This window comes from Macrotis lagotis, chromosome 8 (genome assembly GCF_037893015.1).
Source record: "Macrotis lagotis isolate mMagLag1 chromosome 8, bilby.v1.9.chrom.fasta, whole genome shotgun sequence".
NCBI classification, from domain to species: Eukaryota; Metazoa; Chordata; class Mammalia; order Peramelemorphia; family Peramelidae; genus Macrotis; species Macrotis lagotis.
In genome coordinates, this window is record NC_133665.1 from 193,871,792 (window position 1) to 193,888,422 (window position 16,631).

General features: G+C 53.7%; 1 protein-coding gene across 4 annotated transcripts in view; it reads right to left on the minus strand.

Annotated features, from left to right (window-relative positions):
- CTDSPL (CTD small phosphatase like) overlaps window positions 1–16,631 on the minus strand; it is a 59,284-nt gene that overhangs the window by 3,753 nt on the left and 38,900 nt on the right. For 3 of the 4 annotated variants that reach the window (XM_074199268.1, XM_074199269.1, XM_074199270.1), the window contains 4 exons: window positions 14,982–15,083; window positions 13,428–13,484; window positions 7,438–7,530; window positions 983–1,168 (listed from right to left, as the gene is read on the minus strand). In XM_074199268.1, the coding sequence (XP_074055369.1) occupies window positions 983–1,168; window positions 7,438–7,530; window positions 13,428–13,484; window positions 14,982–15,083 (438 nt within the window). The other variant, XM_074199271.1, reaches the window with a different exon arrangement.

The window sequence follows — 16,631 nt, forward strand, 5'->3', positions numbered from 1 at the left end:
TATCTTCAAACACCAAGGACAAAGCTCCTCTTCTAGATTTCACATTTGATTCTTAAGTTTGGGAGGGGGGCTGATCTCAGGCTGTTCCTAAGCATCAGGAAGCTAGTGGCTAAAATGAGAAGCCCACCATTGCATCATTCAGGTGACCCTGCTGAGGTCCCCAGCTCAGTCTCAGGAGGCCTGGCCAAAGTGGTGGGGACAGAGCTGCCACTCAGAGGAAGTGGCTAAGCTGGGGTGGGACTCACACTCTACTGGCAGAGTGGTGCTACCCTCCAGCAGGCCCCCTCCCCGCCACAACCCTCATCCTCACAGGTGAACATGGACAGAGTCAGGAGGAAAAACCTTCCCTGCAGTGGGAAGTTGGGAAGGCACACTCCTAGACCCTAGAACCAGAAAGGGCCTTGATGGTCCCACTCCTGCCCATCAAGCATTGGTGGACTCAGAGGAAAGCCTGCCATGCTCAGCCCAGTGGCACCGGGGGGTGGAGGGGGTGTCCCTGCTCCCTAGACAGGCAGTGCTTGCCTCTGGACTAGGCCATACTGAGTGGAGCAGAAGGGACCAAGTTCTCAGTTACTGCCTCTTCCCTGCAGCCTCCTGCCCCAATCACCAGTCCATCCAAGAAAGGAGCAGAAAGGGTGCTGTCGGGTGAGGCAGGAAGGCCAAAACACCCTGAGCAAGGACCCCTGAGTCCGACACCCACTTTCAGCCCTTCCTCTGGAAGGAAGGGTGCTCAGGCCTTGGCCTTGGAGGCTGCCCAGGAGGTGGCAGAGGAGATTGAGGTCAGGAGGAGGCAAAAGCAGGGAAATGCTGCCCCTTTGGGGGCTCCCAAGTTCCATGGGACACCTTGTGCACTCTGAGCCTCTCTGGCCACAGCTGGGGCTCCCTTCTTTCACTGCCGAGTCTATAGTCAAGACGAGGCAGGGGCAATGTGGGGCGCGCCTTTGGCTCAGCATGGCCCTCACTAGTCTCGGAAAGCACTTACTGCATTCTCTGGGTGGAAGATGTAAGAGGCTGGAGAATTATCGATGATGACCACTTTGCTTAGCTCCCGCCCCAATTGGCTAAGGTCCTTCACATAGTTTCCTCGGTGGAACACACAGGACTCTCTAAAGAGCCTGGCCCGGAACACACCCCAGCGGTCCAGCAGGTCGGCTACAGGGTCTGCATACTGTGGAAACAAAAAGGGAATGAAGGAACAGGTCGATGGTTAGAGAGCCGATGAGGCCGAGCCTCACAGTGCCTGGAGCCCTGGAAGGTGGTCTAGAGGACGGGAGGCAGGGAAAGGGTGGGTCAATCCTCAGCCCAATTACGGTGGATGAGTTGTCCCCAAGCAATATATATGGAAGTGTATCAAATCGTGTTTCTACACCTGTCCATCCATCCCTCCCTCTATCTTGAGGGTCACCACTGGACTCTGGTACAGTTCCATGACCACCTGATTTCAGTGTGTTTATACGGAATGGTCCTGTGGTCAAGGAAGGAAGGACACAGGAATGGACTCAGAGCCCCAGGGAGTCTCCCTCCCATTTACCTCTAACCACCAGGCTGTAAATGGAGTCAGAGTAGCAGCAGTCACCCCCTTGGAGTGTGGGGGAGGTGGTGCTGGAAAGGGGGGGTGTTCTGCCAAGGCCGGGGACTCAGCTCATCCCTAGTGGGCCGACATTGGCTGCTGAGTCCTTAGTTGAAGGCTGAGCAAAAACTCTGAATTGGCCTGACCCTGAGCCTCCGAGGGCGGCTGGGCCTGAACAAGTGACCACACACATTTCCCAGAGAAAAGCCCCATAGCACAGTTCCAGACAAGATGCCCACTGACCAATATACAGTTTATCTTTATCCCATGTGTACAAAAATAGTTTACTGAAGGGATGCCATCCCTGATGCGGATGTGATGGAGGAGCGGTGCAGAGCCAGAACACAGTCCACATTGCCAGCAACATTGTGAGAGGATCACCACGATGGACACAGCTCCTCTCAGCCATTCGAGGATCCAGAGGAAGAACTGGGGGCTCTGAATGCAGACCAAAGGCAGCTATTTTCCCTTTTTAAAAATTGGTTTTGTTTTTTCCCCCCTCTTTTTGCTCTGATTCTTCTTTCACAATATGACTAATATGGAAATGTGTTCAACATGATTATATTAAGTTAGGGAATAGAAACTCAAAATCTTGTAGAATAGGGGCGGCTAGGTGGCGTAGTGGATAAAACACCGGCCCTGGAATCGGGAGTACCTGGGTTCAAATTCGGCCTCAGACATTTAATATTTACATATTTACCTAGCTGTGTGGCCTTGGGCAAGCCACTTAACCCCATTTGCCTTACAAAAAAAAAAACTAATAAAAAAATATTGTAGAATAAAAGATGTCTGATAAGGCTGCAACCCCTTCCTAGGAGGGAGGCTAAACTAGGCTCACATTAGCTCACTGGCCTGGCTGCTGAACCCAAGAGAATGCCTAGAATGGAAGCTCCCCGAGGGCAGGGCCTGGCGCAAAGGGGGTGCTCCCACCCCAGACAATGCCAAGCCACAGGCACAAGCAGAGAGGTCCTCTTTAACATTCAGCTTTGAGAGCTTGCTTCCCAAGGCTGTTTTCTACAGCAGGCCCAGGCCCTTGGGCCGGCTCACTGCTTCCCAGGCGTGGCAGGGCCTCCTGTTCCTAGGGGACGGGTCCCTGGCAGGTCTAGGACAGGCCCCCTCCCCCAGCCCTGTGGCTCTGACATGTCCAGTCCACGTGACGGTGCTTGGCAGGACGCCGCGACACACCCACATCAGCTGTGCGGGATAACGGAAGCAGCTGTGGGCGGCCGGCCTGGGAAGAGCTGCCTAAACAAGGGAAGGAATTTCAGGCTCTTTCCTCTTGGGCGGCAGGCCACCCGGGGCTGTCCACAGCCAGGGGGATGAGCTCAGCTGCCAGACGCTCCCAGGGAGGGCCCAGGTGACCCCTGCCCATCTGCTGGGTCCACATGGCTCACACTGTGCTCAGAGTTGGCTCCTCCACAACTCTTAGTCTCTTATAGTTCTGTTGGGTCCAGGGCTGAAGATGCCCCCCACCCCCCAGCGAGGGAGAGATCCTGGTTACCCAGAGAAGTGAGCGGTGCCTCCATGTGTTTACGTCCATATGGTGCCTCCCCCAGCCAAATGGAAGGTCTCCAGGGCAGGCATAGTTTCTATCTCTACCCCAGGGCCTAGCAGAGCCTGTGGTCTGGTGTGGCTTCTTCATAAATGCCGGCTGCCGGTAGATCTAGGCCTGGGGGAGGCAGGGCAAGAGCAGCTGGAAGGAACACTCCAGGAGGCTGCAGCAGCCCAAGAGGGGATAGAAGGTGGTGGCCATGCCTTGGAGGTAGAATCCCTTCACCTTTGCAAGCTTGGGACATGTCAGGGGAAATGTGGGCAAACAAACCTGAGGAACCCAGTCTGACTCCAAGTCTGAGGGGCCTGCTCCTGGCAGGGGCAAAGCCCATCTCTGGACTAGCCATGTGACTGCAGGGCACTCAAAGTCCCTCCCACAGAGCTCGGGAGGCTGGGAAGAGGGGAGAGATGGACGCTGAGTTGGACAGGTGACAGTGTCTGTTGGACATGCTGAACTGGTTGGCTCTTGTCCTTCATTATGGAATAAGTCCAAAACGACATCACTATATTGAAGACAAATGGCAATGTGTCCCACTGGGGCTGATCAGACCAATAGGAACTCGGAATGCTTTGCCACAGGTGGCAAAGTCCCGGTGAACACCTGGGGTGCTCACTCTAGACTTATAGATGTCATGTTTCCTTTGGGCTGCTTCCCTTCTGATGTCCTCATAGAGCGCAGCCCCTCCACTGATGAGGTCACGTTGCGCTGGGTGGTCCTGTGCCAGGGTCTCCTATGCTGGACCATCAATTCTAAAATTCAAAGAGCCCTTCAGAGTGTCTTGGTGTTGTTCTTCTGAGCCCCCTTGTGAGCACTTGCCCTATGTGAGTTCTCCATAGAACAGTCTTCTTGCATATGCCTGGCATTCTAGCCCATCGCAGTTGACCTCTCTGTAATCATGTTGGAATGCTCAGCAGTTTAGCTGAGAAAGGACCTCAGTGTCTGAAACCTTCTCCTGCCAGGTGATCTTCAAAACCTTCCTAAGACACTTTAAATGGAAGTGATTCAGTTTCCTGACATGGTGCTGGTAGACTGTCCAGGTTTCATATATATAGCCGTGAGGTCAATGGCTCTGTAGGCCTTCAGTCCAGTGGTCAGTCTACTCTTCTCTCCCACACTTTTTTTTGTGACACCTCCCAAACCCTGAGCTAGCTCTGGCAACATGAGGGTCAACCTCATAGTCAGTGTGGACCATCTTGGAAAGTACACTGCCAAGAGAAGTGAGCTTTCTCTATTTGCTGTAACTGATGTTTCCACATCTACATGACATGGCACTGGCTGATGGGGCTTTTCTTGGGTTTTCCTTGTTGTTTATTTCTAAGACCAAAATGGGCACAAACAGCAAAGAATCGATCCAGATTTTGTTGCATCTCAGCTTTAGAGGCTGCATGGATATACAGACATCTGCAAACACAAGATCCTGCACCAACCCTCCCTCCACTGTGGTCTTGGCTTGTAACCTTTACAAGTCAAAGAATTTGTTACTGGTTTGATAGCTGACCTTGATGCTGTGTTCATTCTCAGTGAAGACGTTTGATGACATGGCTGAAAACATCATGCTAAGAAGAATGGGAACAAGTATGTAGTTTTGTTTCACTCCATTGGTGATGGAAAATCTTGAGAGCATTGTCTTCTCTCCAGAACCTGAGCAAGCACGTCACCATGAGACTGATGTACAACGCTGATGAACTCCAGACAACCAACTCTGGATATAAACCCTTGTGACTGATGGTATCAAAGGCCTCAGTCAGACCTACAAATGTTGCTTACAGACTTCTGTTCTGTTCCTGACATTTCTCCTGGTGTTGTCACAGTGACTCTTCCTCAACCCTTTCTGAAGCCACACTGGATCTCAGGGAGGTGACCATCTTCCAGGTGAAGGATCAGCCTGTTTATTAAGGACTCTGGCAAGAATCTTACTAGCAATGACTAAGAGAGAAATACCCCTGTGATTATCATAGGATGGTCTATTCCCTCCTTCACCTTTCTAGAGATGGATGATGGAGGCTTCCATGAATTCTTGGGGAATAACCCCTTCGTGCCATATAACCTGGAAAATTTCAGTCAGTTTTTGGATGAGCAGTGGAGCCCCCATCTTGTGAATCTGAGCTGGGATAGAACCAGGCGCTTTGCAGTTTCTTTTTCAGTTGGAACTTCAGCTAGGGCCTGAAGATGTAGAACTAGAGTTGAGGTGAGAGGACTGGGGTCTCCCCAATATGACAGAGCCCAAGGGAGCTGAGAGGATCACCTGGCAGCAGACTGTACAGAGAAGGAAAGAGCTCGGCTGGAGGGAGATGATGATGATGATGAAGACAGGACTGCAGAGGGTGCATGAAGAAGGAAATGGAGAAGAGTGCCAGGCTAGCAAGAGTTGTGGGGACTGGTTTGTCAAACATCCCTGACAGGTCAAGGCTTGAGGAATGGTCACTGGTGGTGGTCTTGAGCCTAGTGGTCTCAGCAAAGTGGGAGGGGGATGCACTTTGTCCAAAAAGCAGGGGTCTTGGGGAGAAATGTAGACATGGGGAACAGGCTTTTGGAACTAAGGTGCTGCCCAGGACGCAGTGGACCCAGCAAAGCGGAAGCTATAAGCAGGAGGAATCAGTCCCCCATGGGGGGGGGGTCTGTGTGTGGTGATCAAAAGAGGCCTAGGCCAGAAGATGGATTTGAGAGGGCCGTGGGGTCCTGGGGGTGGTTGGAGGGATGGCACCCAGACAAGAAGAGCAAAAGGGGATCGGGTGAATCTGGACTGGGCTCAGCTGTCCTGGTGGCACAGGGAGGTAGCACAGGGGGCAGAGATAACATTGGGCCTGAGCTTGTCATGAGGCTGGAGACAGAGGCTGGGAGGCTGGGATGAGAGGATGTTAGGGCCACTAAGGGCCAGAGGTTACAGGGGACTGAACATGACTGCCTGCAGGACAGGCAGGAAGGAGGAGGGGTGGGGGAGCCAGGACATGACCAGGAATGTCACCATGGACAGGAAGGCCCAAGACATGGGAGCAGGGAGACTCTGAACCTGGTCTCAGCAGGTGACTGCAACAAAGGAGCTGAACAGAACTGAGGGAGCCCTAACTGCCAGCCTGGCATGTGCAGCCTGAGAAGAGCTGGCAGTGCTAGGGAGGGCGGCCACGGATAAAGCATCTCCTGAGAAGCCATGGAATCTTGAATCCTAGGAAGCAGGAAGGGGATGTTGTGGGCACAGGTAGAGTGAATGAATGGCAGTGGGGGCTAGGGTGTACCAGTCATTGCACAAAGAAGAGCTGATTGGCAGCACCCCCGCCCCGGCCTTTTGGGGTGTGAAGAGGGAATTGTGGGAGGGGCTGGAACTTCAGAGTCAGCATATCTCACCCAAGGGTCATTCCCAGATCTGATGGGTAGCCCTGAGCTGGGGGCTCTGATCTGGACTGGGCCTTGTCCTCTTCTCTCACCCTGTGTCCCTGAACCCCACCCAACAGAGAATGTATACTTCTGGGGGGGGGAGGGAGAATATTTTGTAATCCCCAATGAGTGGTTGGCCGAGCACCAAACAATCCTAGCTCCGATAGCTCTGGCTTCGGGCTTCCTGGGGAGGATAGCCTGTGTGTTCCTCCACTGCAGCCCAGCCCTGCTGCGCTCCCTGGGCTGGCCGTTCCCCTCCTCTATAGGCTGTTTGACTAGGTCAGCAGTGGAGCATCCCCACAGGGTCACCAATGAAAGAATCCTCAGTGGATTCATGGGTCAAACAGGGCTGCCTGTGGCAAGGGTGGACACAGGCTCAGTACCTTCCTGGGTGATCTTTAGGAAGCCAGAAATAAAAGTTCCTCCTCATTTCAAGGGCCCCTTCCTTAGCCCAGCATCCCCAGTGCCAAGCCAGTTGCCCCCACTAGCAACAGCAGCAGCAGCAGCAGTGTAGGAAGGACCCCTGGGGATGGAGGACTGGGGACCATGGTGGGGTCACTGCCACTTGGCTGCATATCATTAATCCTTTGGTGTCCCAGCTCTCCTCGATACCTCAGTACCTCAACTTTGGGCCTCTTTCGTCAGCTCTCTGCTATAACCATGGCAACCACAAACCCCCCACCCTGCACAAACAGAGGCTGTATTGTGAGCCAAGCCCAGATGGGCTGGATCCTGTCCCCATGGAAACCCCCTAGCCACGTGTTGAGAGAGCACCCTTGTCAGACAGGAGAGGGTAGGAAGGAAGAAGGGAAGGAAGGAAGGAGGGAGGAATTAAGGGAGCCCCCCCCCCCAGAGAGATACAGTGCCCTCCCTTTGGGATCCAGGCCTCCCAAATACTCTTCCCCCAGTCCCCCTCTTCCCTCCTGTACCCCCCAGGACAAACCTTAGCCAGGCTGGCTGTGAAAAGAACACACTCAAAGAGCTGCCCCATCCTTTGAAGAAATTCATCCACATGTGGTCGTTTCAAAACGTAGACCTGCAAAAAGAGGGGGCTATTTACTGCCAGTGACTGCTTGGGGAGGATAAGCAAAAGGCAAAAGGCTGGGGCGGAGGTAGAAGATGGTCCTGAGCTGGCCCTGGGCCTGTCCCTCAGCAATCGCTCCATGACCACCCTCCACCCCTGCCCCACCCCAGGACCCTAATCTGAAGCTCAGGAAAGGGAAAGGCAGGAAGGAAGCCCAGAAGGAATGATTCCAGGTAGGCTGAGACTCTCAGAGGTCTTCAGCTCAAGAGCTTTCATGGGGTAAGGGGGCAAGCCACCCCCTGCCCACAGCTGTAAAAAGATCTTGACTTATTTTCCTTGGGGGGGGGGGTTTACTGTCCTGGAGAAAGGAAAGGGCCCAGTTGCACAGGCTCTGGGCTCCAGATATCCCCGGAACCCCAGCAGCTGCTCCCTGTGCCTGCTGTGCCAGGCAGGCACTGGGGCTACAAAGACGGTGGTGTGTGGCATGATCCTGCTCATAAGAGCTTCCACTCTTAAGGGTCTTGCCAGTGGCAAGGGGCTCAGAGCTAACCGAGGACCACCAGGCCAGAGAACTGCTGTAAGCTGGAGCTTCCTTTAAAGCAAGCCGCCTCCTCACTTCCTGTCTCCACCCTGGAAGTTTTCTGGGACCAAGATGCTTTTTCCCAAAATACACAATTCAAACAATGGAACTGAAAGTTTGGAGAACGGAGTCCTGTCAGCACCACGAGTTTTCCATTTCACATTTTAGTGCCAGGGAACCTTGTGGAGGAAGTGGACTCTAGTCCTCTGGGACAAGTGGCCAAGGATGGGTCTAAGCCGGCACCTTTGGACGGGGTCTTCAATCAGTGAGCCCCCAAATCTAGTGGAGCATTTGAGCATTGAAGAATTCCTGGAAGGGAGCCGAGGACCTGAGTGGCAACTTGCCCAGGGTCACACAGGAATTCCCTAGAAGAGGCAGGATTGAAAGCTGGGTCCTTTGGTACATGGTGCCCTATACCACCCCTCCTCTGGCATGCCAAGGGAGGATCTGAAGCGGGTCCCCTTGGGGATGGAGGTCCTGTGTTTGCCGGGACCCTGTCCATCTCCCCAGGCACCACAAGCTCCAGAGGGGGGTTGTGCCTTGAGGACCTGTAAGAAGGCTCTGGAGTCACATCTGTATCCCTGGATAAGGACCACAGCATCTGTGGCTAAAGGGATTAGGGGTAGGAGAAGAGAATTCTTATTTAAAATAGGTGAAATCTTCACCAAAGCAAAAATTTCCTCCAATGCCAGAATAGACTGAAATTAGAAACTGAATTTCAGTCCTTTGCAAAGTGGAAAAAATGAAAACCAAGCAAAGGATGACCCAGAAATGTGACCAGGGGACTGCTTTGGGGCCTGCTCAGGTGGATGGGTGATCTCTGAGCCTGAGCAGACTAGATGGGGTCCATGGGGGCTTGGGGGCAGTGAGCTGGCGAGAGGTTCATCTTCAGCTAAGACTCTGTGCTTGAGGCCCAGCGACCCCCTTTCCCAGCTCCCACCAGGCTGGTCCCCCCCCAGCATGGTGCCATCCTGGGGTGGGGGAAGAGGCCCAATTGCCTCTCTTCCATGGCTTGGTTCCTTAGCTAGCAGCATTACACGCGCACCCTACACTTTGACTATATCCAGGTTCAAATCCTGGCTTCTGAACACGGCCGGCAGGCAACAAGGTGGACTGTTCCCCCACAGGTGGCTTCTGCTCTTCTGTGTCCGTCGTCAGGAGATGCTGGCGGTCCAGGCCTCCCGCTGCTGGCGCCGCTTCGTGTGGCTGTGCCCGAGTGCAAGTAACCAAGAATAGGCCAATGAGAATGGGTCCAGCCTATCCTGGATTACTTGAACCAGGTCACAGCCTTTTCCAGGACGGCTCCCGTGGCTTTAGCAACGACGTGGTTTGACTCCCAGAAGTCTGGGATTTCTTTCCGAGACCCTTGAGACACTCACAACCCTCTCAAGGCTTCTGCTTCTAAGTAAAAAGCCAGCCCTATGTGCCCCCCACCATCGACTCTGGTTGACGGTCAGTGCAGAGACATGCCAGAGCCCCACCGGGCAGCGAACACTGGCCTGCTGGCCTCCCTTCCTGAAGTAAACCTCACTGCTGGGCTCCCTCTTATAATCAACTCTGGACATTTGAAAGGACTAACTTGTGCAGTGGCATCCTTTGCTCACTGTGAGAGCTTTCTGGAAACTGGGTCTGGATTGACTTAGCAGAGTCCAGGTCATGCCGCCCCTCTCCTCCCCTGCCCTGCCCCAGCAGAACTGGTGAATTCTTAGGGGCTCCACATAAGGGAATTTTCCAGTTAGCTGAAGGCTGGATATTCTGCAAAACCCTCTCTTTCCTCAGAACCTAACTACAATCCAGCTTTTTCTTGGTGCCTCTGGAGATGATGAAGATGAAGAAGCACCCTGGGACCTCAACTTTGGCTGAGGAGCTCCCTTTTTGTTTCCCTTCTTGATGGGGCTAGCTGACCACCTCTCTTCTAGCTCCAATCTCCCTTACAGCAGGCCCTGTGGTCTACAAAACCCTTTGAGACACCTAGCTAGGACGATTCAACACAGGCAGCAGGGCCTTCATGGAACCTGCCAGCTCTGCTCTTTTAGTGTGGAGCCCCCTCCCCCTAACCTTTCCTAGGTTTGAGGTCATCAGAAGCCTGGCCCACTCATCTCCAAGTGGGGCAACTATTGCACATCCCCAAATGAAAATCTGGGACAATGGAGAAAGATGCATGAAGGGGGGCACTGCTCCCCGAGTTGTCACCAGCTCTTGCTGAAGTATGTGTAAGAAGTGTTGTCTTCAGTGAGAAAAACAAACAAGAAACCAGAAGCTTCCTGGGCACATCTCCCAACACCACATAATTTATCTTTTTGCACAAGAGGCTGAGACTACTCTAATCAAGTCAGCACAAAGGTCAGGCCTGAGTCCACACCTGCCCCCTCCCCCTTCTTCAGAGACTAGAGAAACCACCAGGGGTTGGAAGTGAAGCCGCCTGCTAGTCCTCTGGCTAGGAGCTGGACAAAAGCATCTCCCAGAGCAGGCCTACCCAGAGGCCATCCAGTCCCTCCAGGAGGACCTCTGTTCTCTAACAAGGAAGCCCAACCAACACTGCAACCATTCAACACGGCAGCCCAACCAACACGGCAACCCATCCAACAAGAAAGCCCAATCAACACCGCAACCATTCAACATGGCAGCCCAACCAACACGGCAACCCAACTTCCTCAGGAGGTTTCTCAGAAACCCTTTTCCAAGGTAGAAGGTGCCATCTCAGGGACTCCCTCCAGACATCAGCCCCACCATATCACGGATGCCTGATCCAGCAGGACTGGAAGTCCCCTTGGAGGCTGCCATGACTGACTGATGACTAACACTGTATCCACATGACCTTGGCTCTGAGGCGCACAATGGGCAGTCAGGCTGGCCAAGGGCTGACTGGTCCTGGGGTCACGAGAGCTGTAATCCTGACCACTCAGAGCGCAGGCCAAAAGATGGAAGGACATCAACTATCAGCTTTGGGGTCTAATACAGGTACCTTCTAGTACCTTCCCTAGGGGTTTTTTGGCTTACAAATATCTTTTTTTCAAAAGGTTAAATTTAAATTTTAAGATAAAAATCAATGACTTTTATTCCCTCAGAAATTGCTCACACTTCTCCAAGTTCTATTTATATGAAGCAGATTTCTGGTGTGTCTGGGGCCATGTTCTGCCAGATGATCAAGTGGGCTCCAAGGTACAGCTCTAGGATGAAATCAGGCCAATGGTTGGAAGGTGAAGGAGCCCTGGGTTTCCACCTTTAAAGTTCCAGCTTTCTCCTGAACTTTCAGCAGTCAGCCTCTTCCCTCTCCCCTCTGTCCCAAACCTAGTCATTCCATCTACTGACAGAGCTCCGGGAGGGGCAGGGCCTGCAATTCCAGCCCTCTCCTGTGCTCTACAGTCCTCATAGAGGCTTGCTGGCTAACCAAAGGGTCTAGGCCTGGGCACCAGTCCTCACTTCAAGGGCTCAGGTTCCCAGTCCCTCTTCCCCCTTAGTTCCTTCATCTGTAAAATGGAGCTGCCAGCTCCCCTCCAAGGGTTCTCTCTGACCAAGTCCAAGGGAGAGGCCGTGTCTACAAGCTTAGTAAAAGCAGAGGAGGAACAGAGATGCAAGTAGAAGGATGGGGGCCATGGCCAAGCCTGAGGCTGCCAGAGGTCTGAAAGCAAAGGAGGATGGAGACATTGGCATACACCCCCCCCCCTACATGTGCTACCCCCCCCCCCCAAGCCTCTGGGAAGTTTCCCACTGGAGGGTTTCAAAGACTTGACTGCATCGGTCTGAGGGCTCCAAGCCCACTTTGGTAGTGTGGGCGGCCAAGAGCTGGAAGGGCCCTGCCAAGCATCCTTGACCCCCTTTATGCCTGGTCCTTTCTTCCTTGGACTTCTCTCAGCCTCCAACCTCTAGCCCCCTCCCCATCAGCTCCTCCTCTGTGGATGGCGCACTTTCTTCGAGACTCAGAGGAGCCCTCTCCTGTAGGAAGATTCCTGTGACTCCCTGTGCTTCCCCTCTTCCCAACAAGTGGTGCCTCTGTCTGCCCCCTCCACTGAACGGGCATGGATTTATTCAGCATCAAGATGATGGAGGAGGCTGACAAAAGTTCCTTCAAAGCTGTTTTTTCAAGGGGAGTCCCAGAGGAGTGAGACCCTGGTCCCCTTGGCCCCTCAGACCATGCAGTAATGGAAGAGTCTGGAATGAGTCCGATGGCCTAGTGGGTCAGGGAGAGGAAGGGTCTCTGCTCAGCAGGCCTAGAAGGTGGCTTGGGCTCTCTCTCACAGTAACAACAGTGTACCCAGGACAGGGCAGGCTCCACATTCAGGGCTTCACCTCCATTTTACAGTTAGGATATGGAAGCCACAGAGGTTACCCAACTAGTTTTTGAGGCCAGACTGAACTCAGGCCTTCTGGACCCCAGGCCCAGCCCTGTCTCCACAGAACCTAAAAACTGTCTGCTCTCAGTCATCAGGATCTTCAAAAGGCCAAAGAAAGGTCTATTAAACCAGGCTTAAAAATGAATCACGGGGTTTTTTAAAAGGTAGAAGGAAGATCCTTCCTCAGCCCATTGAAGTTTGTGTAGTTTTCTGAAGTTCAGCTGCGTCACAGCGCTCATGCTGGAGGTGAGGGCATGGATGAGGCTGACATGGCCCTCAGAGCTGAGGAGGCCCTGCCTCCAAACCACAGGGCAGCAGGCCAGAGACCTCAGTGGGCAAGAGGGCAGGATGAAGGAAGGATGTTAGCTGACCTTTGACCAGACACTGGATCCTGTAAATAGGGAGCTGGGGAGAGGACAGTCAGGAGAGCTGAGGAAGGACCATAACTCAGCCTGGGGGATGGGGATCCCTCAAGGACTCCAGAGAGGAGGGTCTCATTGGGGGTAGGAATACTTCAGACAATTAAGCTAGACACCTAAGAGCAACCAGGACCAAGAGGCCCAGCCAAGGTGCTAACAAGAGAAGCCCCCAGGAGGGACTGAGTGGGCCTGGCAAGGGGACCCTCCACCAAGGGCTGGGAGGAAGCACTGACACCAAGTCAGGTTCACTGATGAGAGACTTGAAGGGGATGAGTGGGGAGGAGTTGGGGGGTCCTGAGGAAGGGGTGTGTATAGGGGGAAGGCATCTTGGGACTTCCTCCAAGATGGTTCTAACTCTTCCAAGGGTTGGCCTGATTTTTGGCAAGGATGGGTAGGATCTATCTTCTCCCAAAGAGATCAGGAAGAGTAAGCAGATGACACCCTGGGCCAGCAGGCCCAAGGAGGGGCCCCACCATGGGCCCCCATGGTGGGGTGAGGGCTGGGACAATAACACTCCACAGATAACAGATTCTGCAAGAACACTCACTTGGGCATTGGCCCGGCCCCGATACTTACTTGATGTACGGTTCCATCGATTTCAACCGGAACAATAAAATCAGCATTATTGATAGGCTGGAGAGAAGGAGAAAAAGATCAGTGTTTCCTAAGGGCCCAGGACAAGTGGATGGGCCATGCCCTGGACACAGCAACCCCCAGGAGCAAATGGCCAAAAGGCCAACTGCCACGAGAGGCAGAGAGAGGCTTTTTCTAACCTGGGGTTTTTCTGAGATTTTACTCTTACTTTGGGGGGGGTGCAGGGAGGTCACCCACTTGCTCCAGGAGAGATTTTATCAGCAAAACTCATGATTGTCATGGTGGAAAGCCTTTCCTCTAGTTTTCTGCTATTTCTGGATCTCAGGAGCTGCCCAGAAACTGGTCAAGCCTGCATCAAATGTGCCAGAGGCAGCACATGTCCCAGATGATCCCTGGAGCCGGGTCTCCCTGGCCTCCAATGATGTCTCTCCTTACCCTGGAGGGTGGAGATGGAAGTCTCCCCTGGGGCCTACCCCCTGCTCTAAGTTACTCTGCAGAAGGACTCAGCTCGCCTTCCAGACCTCCTCCAGCCCTGGGATCCCCGGGGAGTGCCTTCATTGCTTGCCATCCATTTAGCCCATGCCAAGCTCTTGGGACCTCTGGCCATGAAGAAACAATCTGGAAACATGGAGAGCTCCACAAAGCCGCCCCCTCCTCAAGACTTCAGTTCTGGGTGCTTGGGGGAGAGGAAGAGAAGCGAAAGACGAGGTCTCCACCCTCTGGAACCTGCGGGACCTCCCCTGGGAGAGGAGAGGAGAGGAACAACCCAGAGCCTATGGTGCAGTGAGAAGGGTCCTGGGAGAAAGGCTTCTGAGGCCACCAAGGGTCAAAGTTGGGGCTGAGTGTCATTGGCAATATGCAGGAAGCTTCCTGGGCTCCTCCTGTCTTCAGAGCTTTTCAGCACCCTGGGACCCCAAAGGGGGCAGGCCCAGCTTGGGGGCGGGAGTGATGACCGATCCCTGATCAGCTTTAGAAGGGGAATCCCCAGGGCAGGGCCTCCCCCCCACCAACCTTCCTTCTCCCTAGCTTCTTCCTCATTGATTGGGAAGCTTTCTGCCCATCTCTCCTCCATCAGGGGGAGGAGGTATCAAGGGGAGGGTGCCCTCAAGGGGACGGGCCAGGCTTCTGTGGACTTACCCAGGTTGGTAAGCCTTCTGAGCCTCAAGAAAAGAAGTTAGGAAAATAGAAATATTTTAAACTGAGAAAGACTGACTAGTTATGTGGAACCATTCTCAGAGCTGGACAACCTTGTGAGATCAGACTGGGAAATTCCCAGGGCCCGAGCTGCCTGAGTGACCCTCCCAGGTCAGTCAGACCAGTCACCCAGAGCCACCAGGAGAGTGGGAGGCTAAAACCTGACAACTCTAAAGAAAATCCAGTTTTATGGAGCAAGGAAGCAGTGAGGCCCTCACCATCCGCCCGCTTATCCAGAAAGTCACTGCTGGCCCGGTGGAGGCCCTGGGAGGCCACCCCCTGATGACACCTCCAGACACCCCCAGATGCCCAAGAGACAGACTTGGAGGCCTTCTGGCTCACCTTGAATGAACTGTGTACCAGGGTCTCATCGAGGTCAATGACCATACACTTCTTGCCGTAGTCTGGCACCTTCACTTCCGGGAGGAGGTATTTAGCTGATGGCTAAAGGGAGAGAAACATCCAACTGTGAAATAACCCCCACCGATGTGCCATCTGCAAGCAGCGACCCCCCAGCCAAGTCTGCTCTTGGGAGCCTGGTGGTGAGGGACGGCCACCGCCACTGGGTCATCCGGCTGGCAGAGCTAGTGTCTGTCAGAACAAACCCTGGCCCCTTTCTGCCTGGGGTCCCTGGAGATGGTGACCCACATGTGCACATGCATGCATGCACACGTATCGACACCCACGCATGAACACAGATACAGACAGATGCACCTGCACACACACAGGCTGATATAGGCACAGACACATGGACACATGCCCACACATACACATGTGCACACATCGACAGACACACTGACACAAATATAGACATCCGCACATCCACACACATCGACATAGCTACAGACACACACACATAGGCGCCCATCTACACAGTGAGTGTTCAAGGGCCCGGCTATCTCATGAAGGACACTCAAGGCCGGCCTCCACTGACAGCCAGGCTCTCTCCATTGCACTTGGACAGGCCAGTCCAGCCTCTTCCCAGTGGAGACCCTGCTCTGAGGATGGGCAGCTGGCTCCATGAGCTGGGCTGACTGACCCAAATGACTAAAGGGCCAGATGTGTCCTCCTCATCTCAGCTCTGACCTGTGACCAGCTCAAGCTGGACACTGGGGGGGAGGGCGGGGCACAGGAGACCCCAGGCCCAGAACCACCTAGTCTCCTTCAGGCCTGTGGCTGACTCCTGGGTATTAATTCTCCAGAGCTGTGTGACCCAGGGCAAGGCATTTCCTTCTGAGCCTCATCTTTATCTTAAAGTGTGTGTGTGTGTGTGTGGGGGAATACATGTTCATCTAGCTCCCAGGGTTGTGGCAAAGCAAAAGCTTTTGTTTCCCAAAAGAAAGGCCAGTATCATTCTAATTATGTTTGAGTGAAGAAAAAAGTGTCTTGGATTTGGGGCTAGAAGCTGGGGTTCGGGTGGAGACTCTGATAAGGACTTTTCTTGTGAAATCTGGGGCTGGTCGATTCCCTCTCTAGGTCTCAGTATCCCCATGTGAAATGAAGGGGTTTAATGAACCCTCCAGGGTTTGTTTCTTAAGACTTGATGATGGTAAATGTCCAGTGTTATCCTGGGTCAGCTCATGTCCAATCCCCCCTCAGCCTGAAGGCCTGTTGCCCCTCTTAGGGCAGGGTCTATCTCATTGACCAGCAAAGCTGTACAGGATGGAGATGAAAGGGAATTTGCTGGGCCTTCAGCTGAGACTGGACCTTGGCCACAGGGACCAGGAGGGACCAAGAGGGCTGAGACAGGAGTGGTGGGCAGATTTAGGCTCAACATCTAGAAATGCTTCCTAAGGATGATGTGGGCTGGCCCAGGGCAGGCAGGGCCTGCCCTGCAGGGCAGGAGCAATGACCCCGGGGAGCACTCCTTGGCTGACTGGGCTCCTGACTCACTCCCAGGGTTCCATAAGAGGCAAATGTGGGAGCTGGAGACACAGAAGAGCATGTGGAGAGAGAATCTTTGGGGAGGTCGTCCTCAGTGGAGGACTGGCA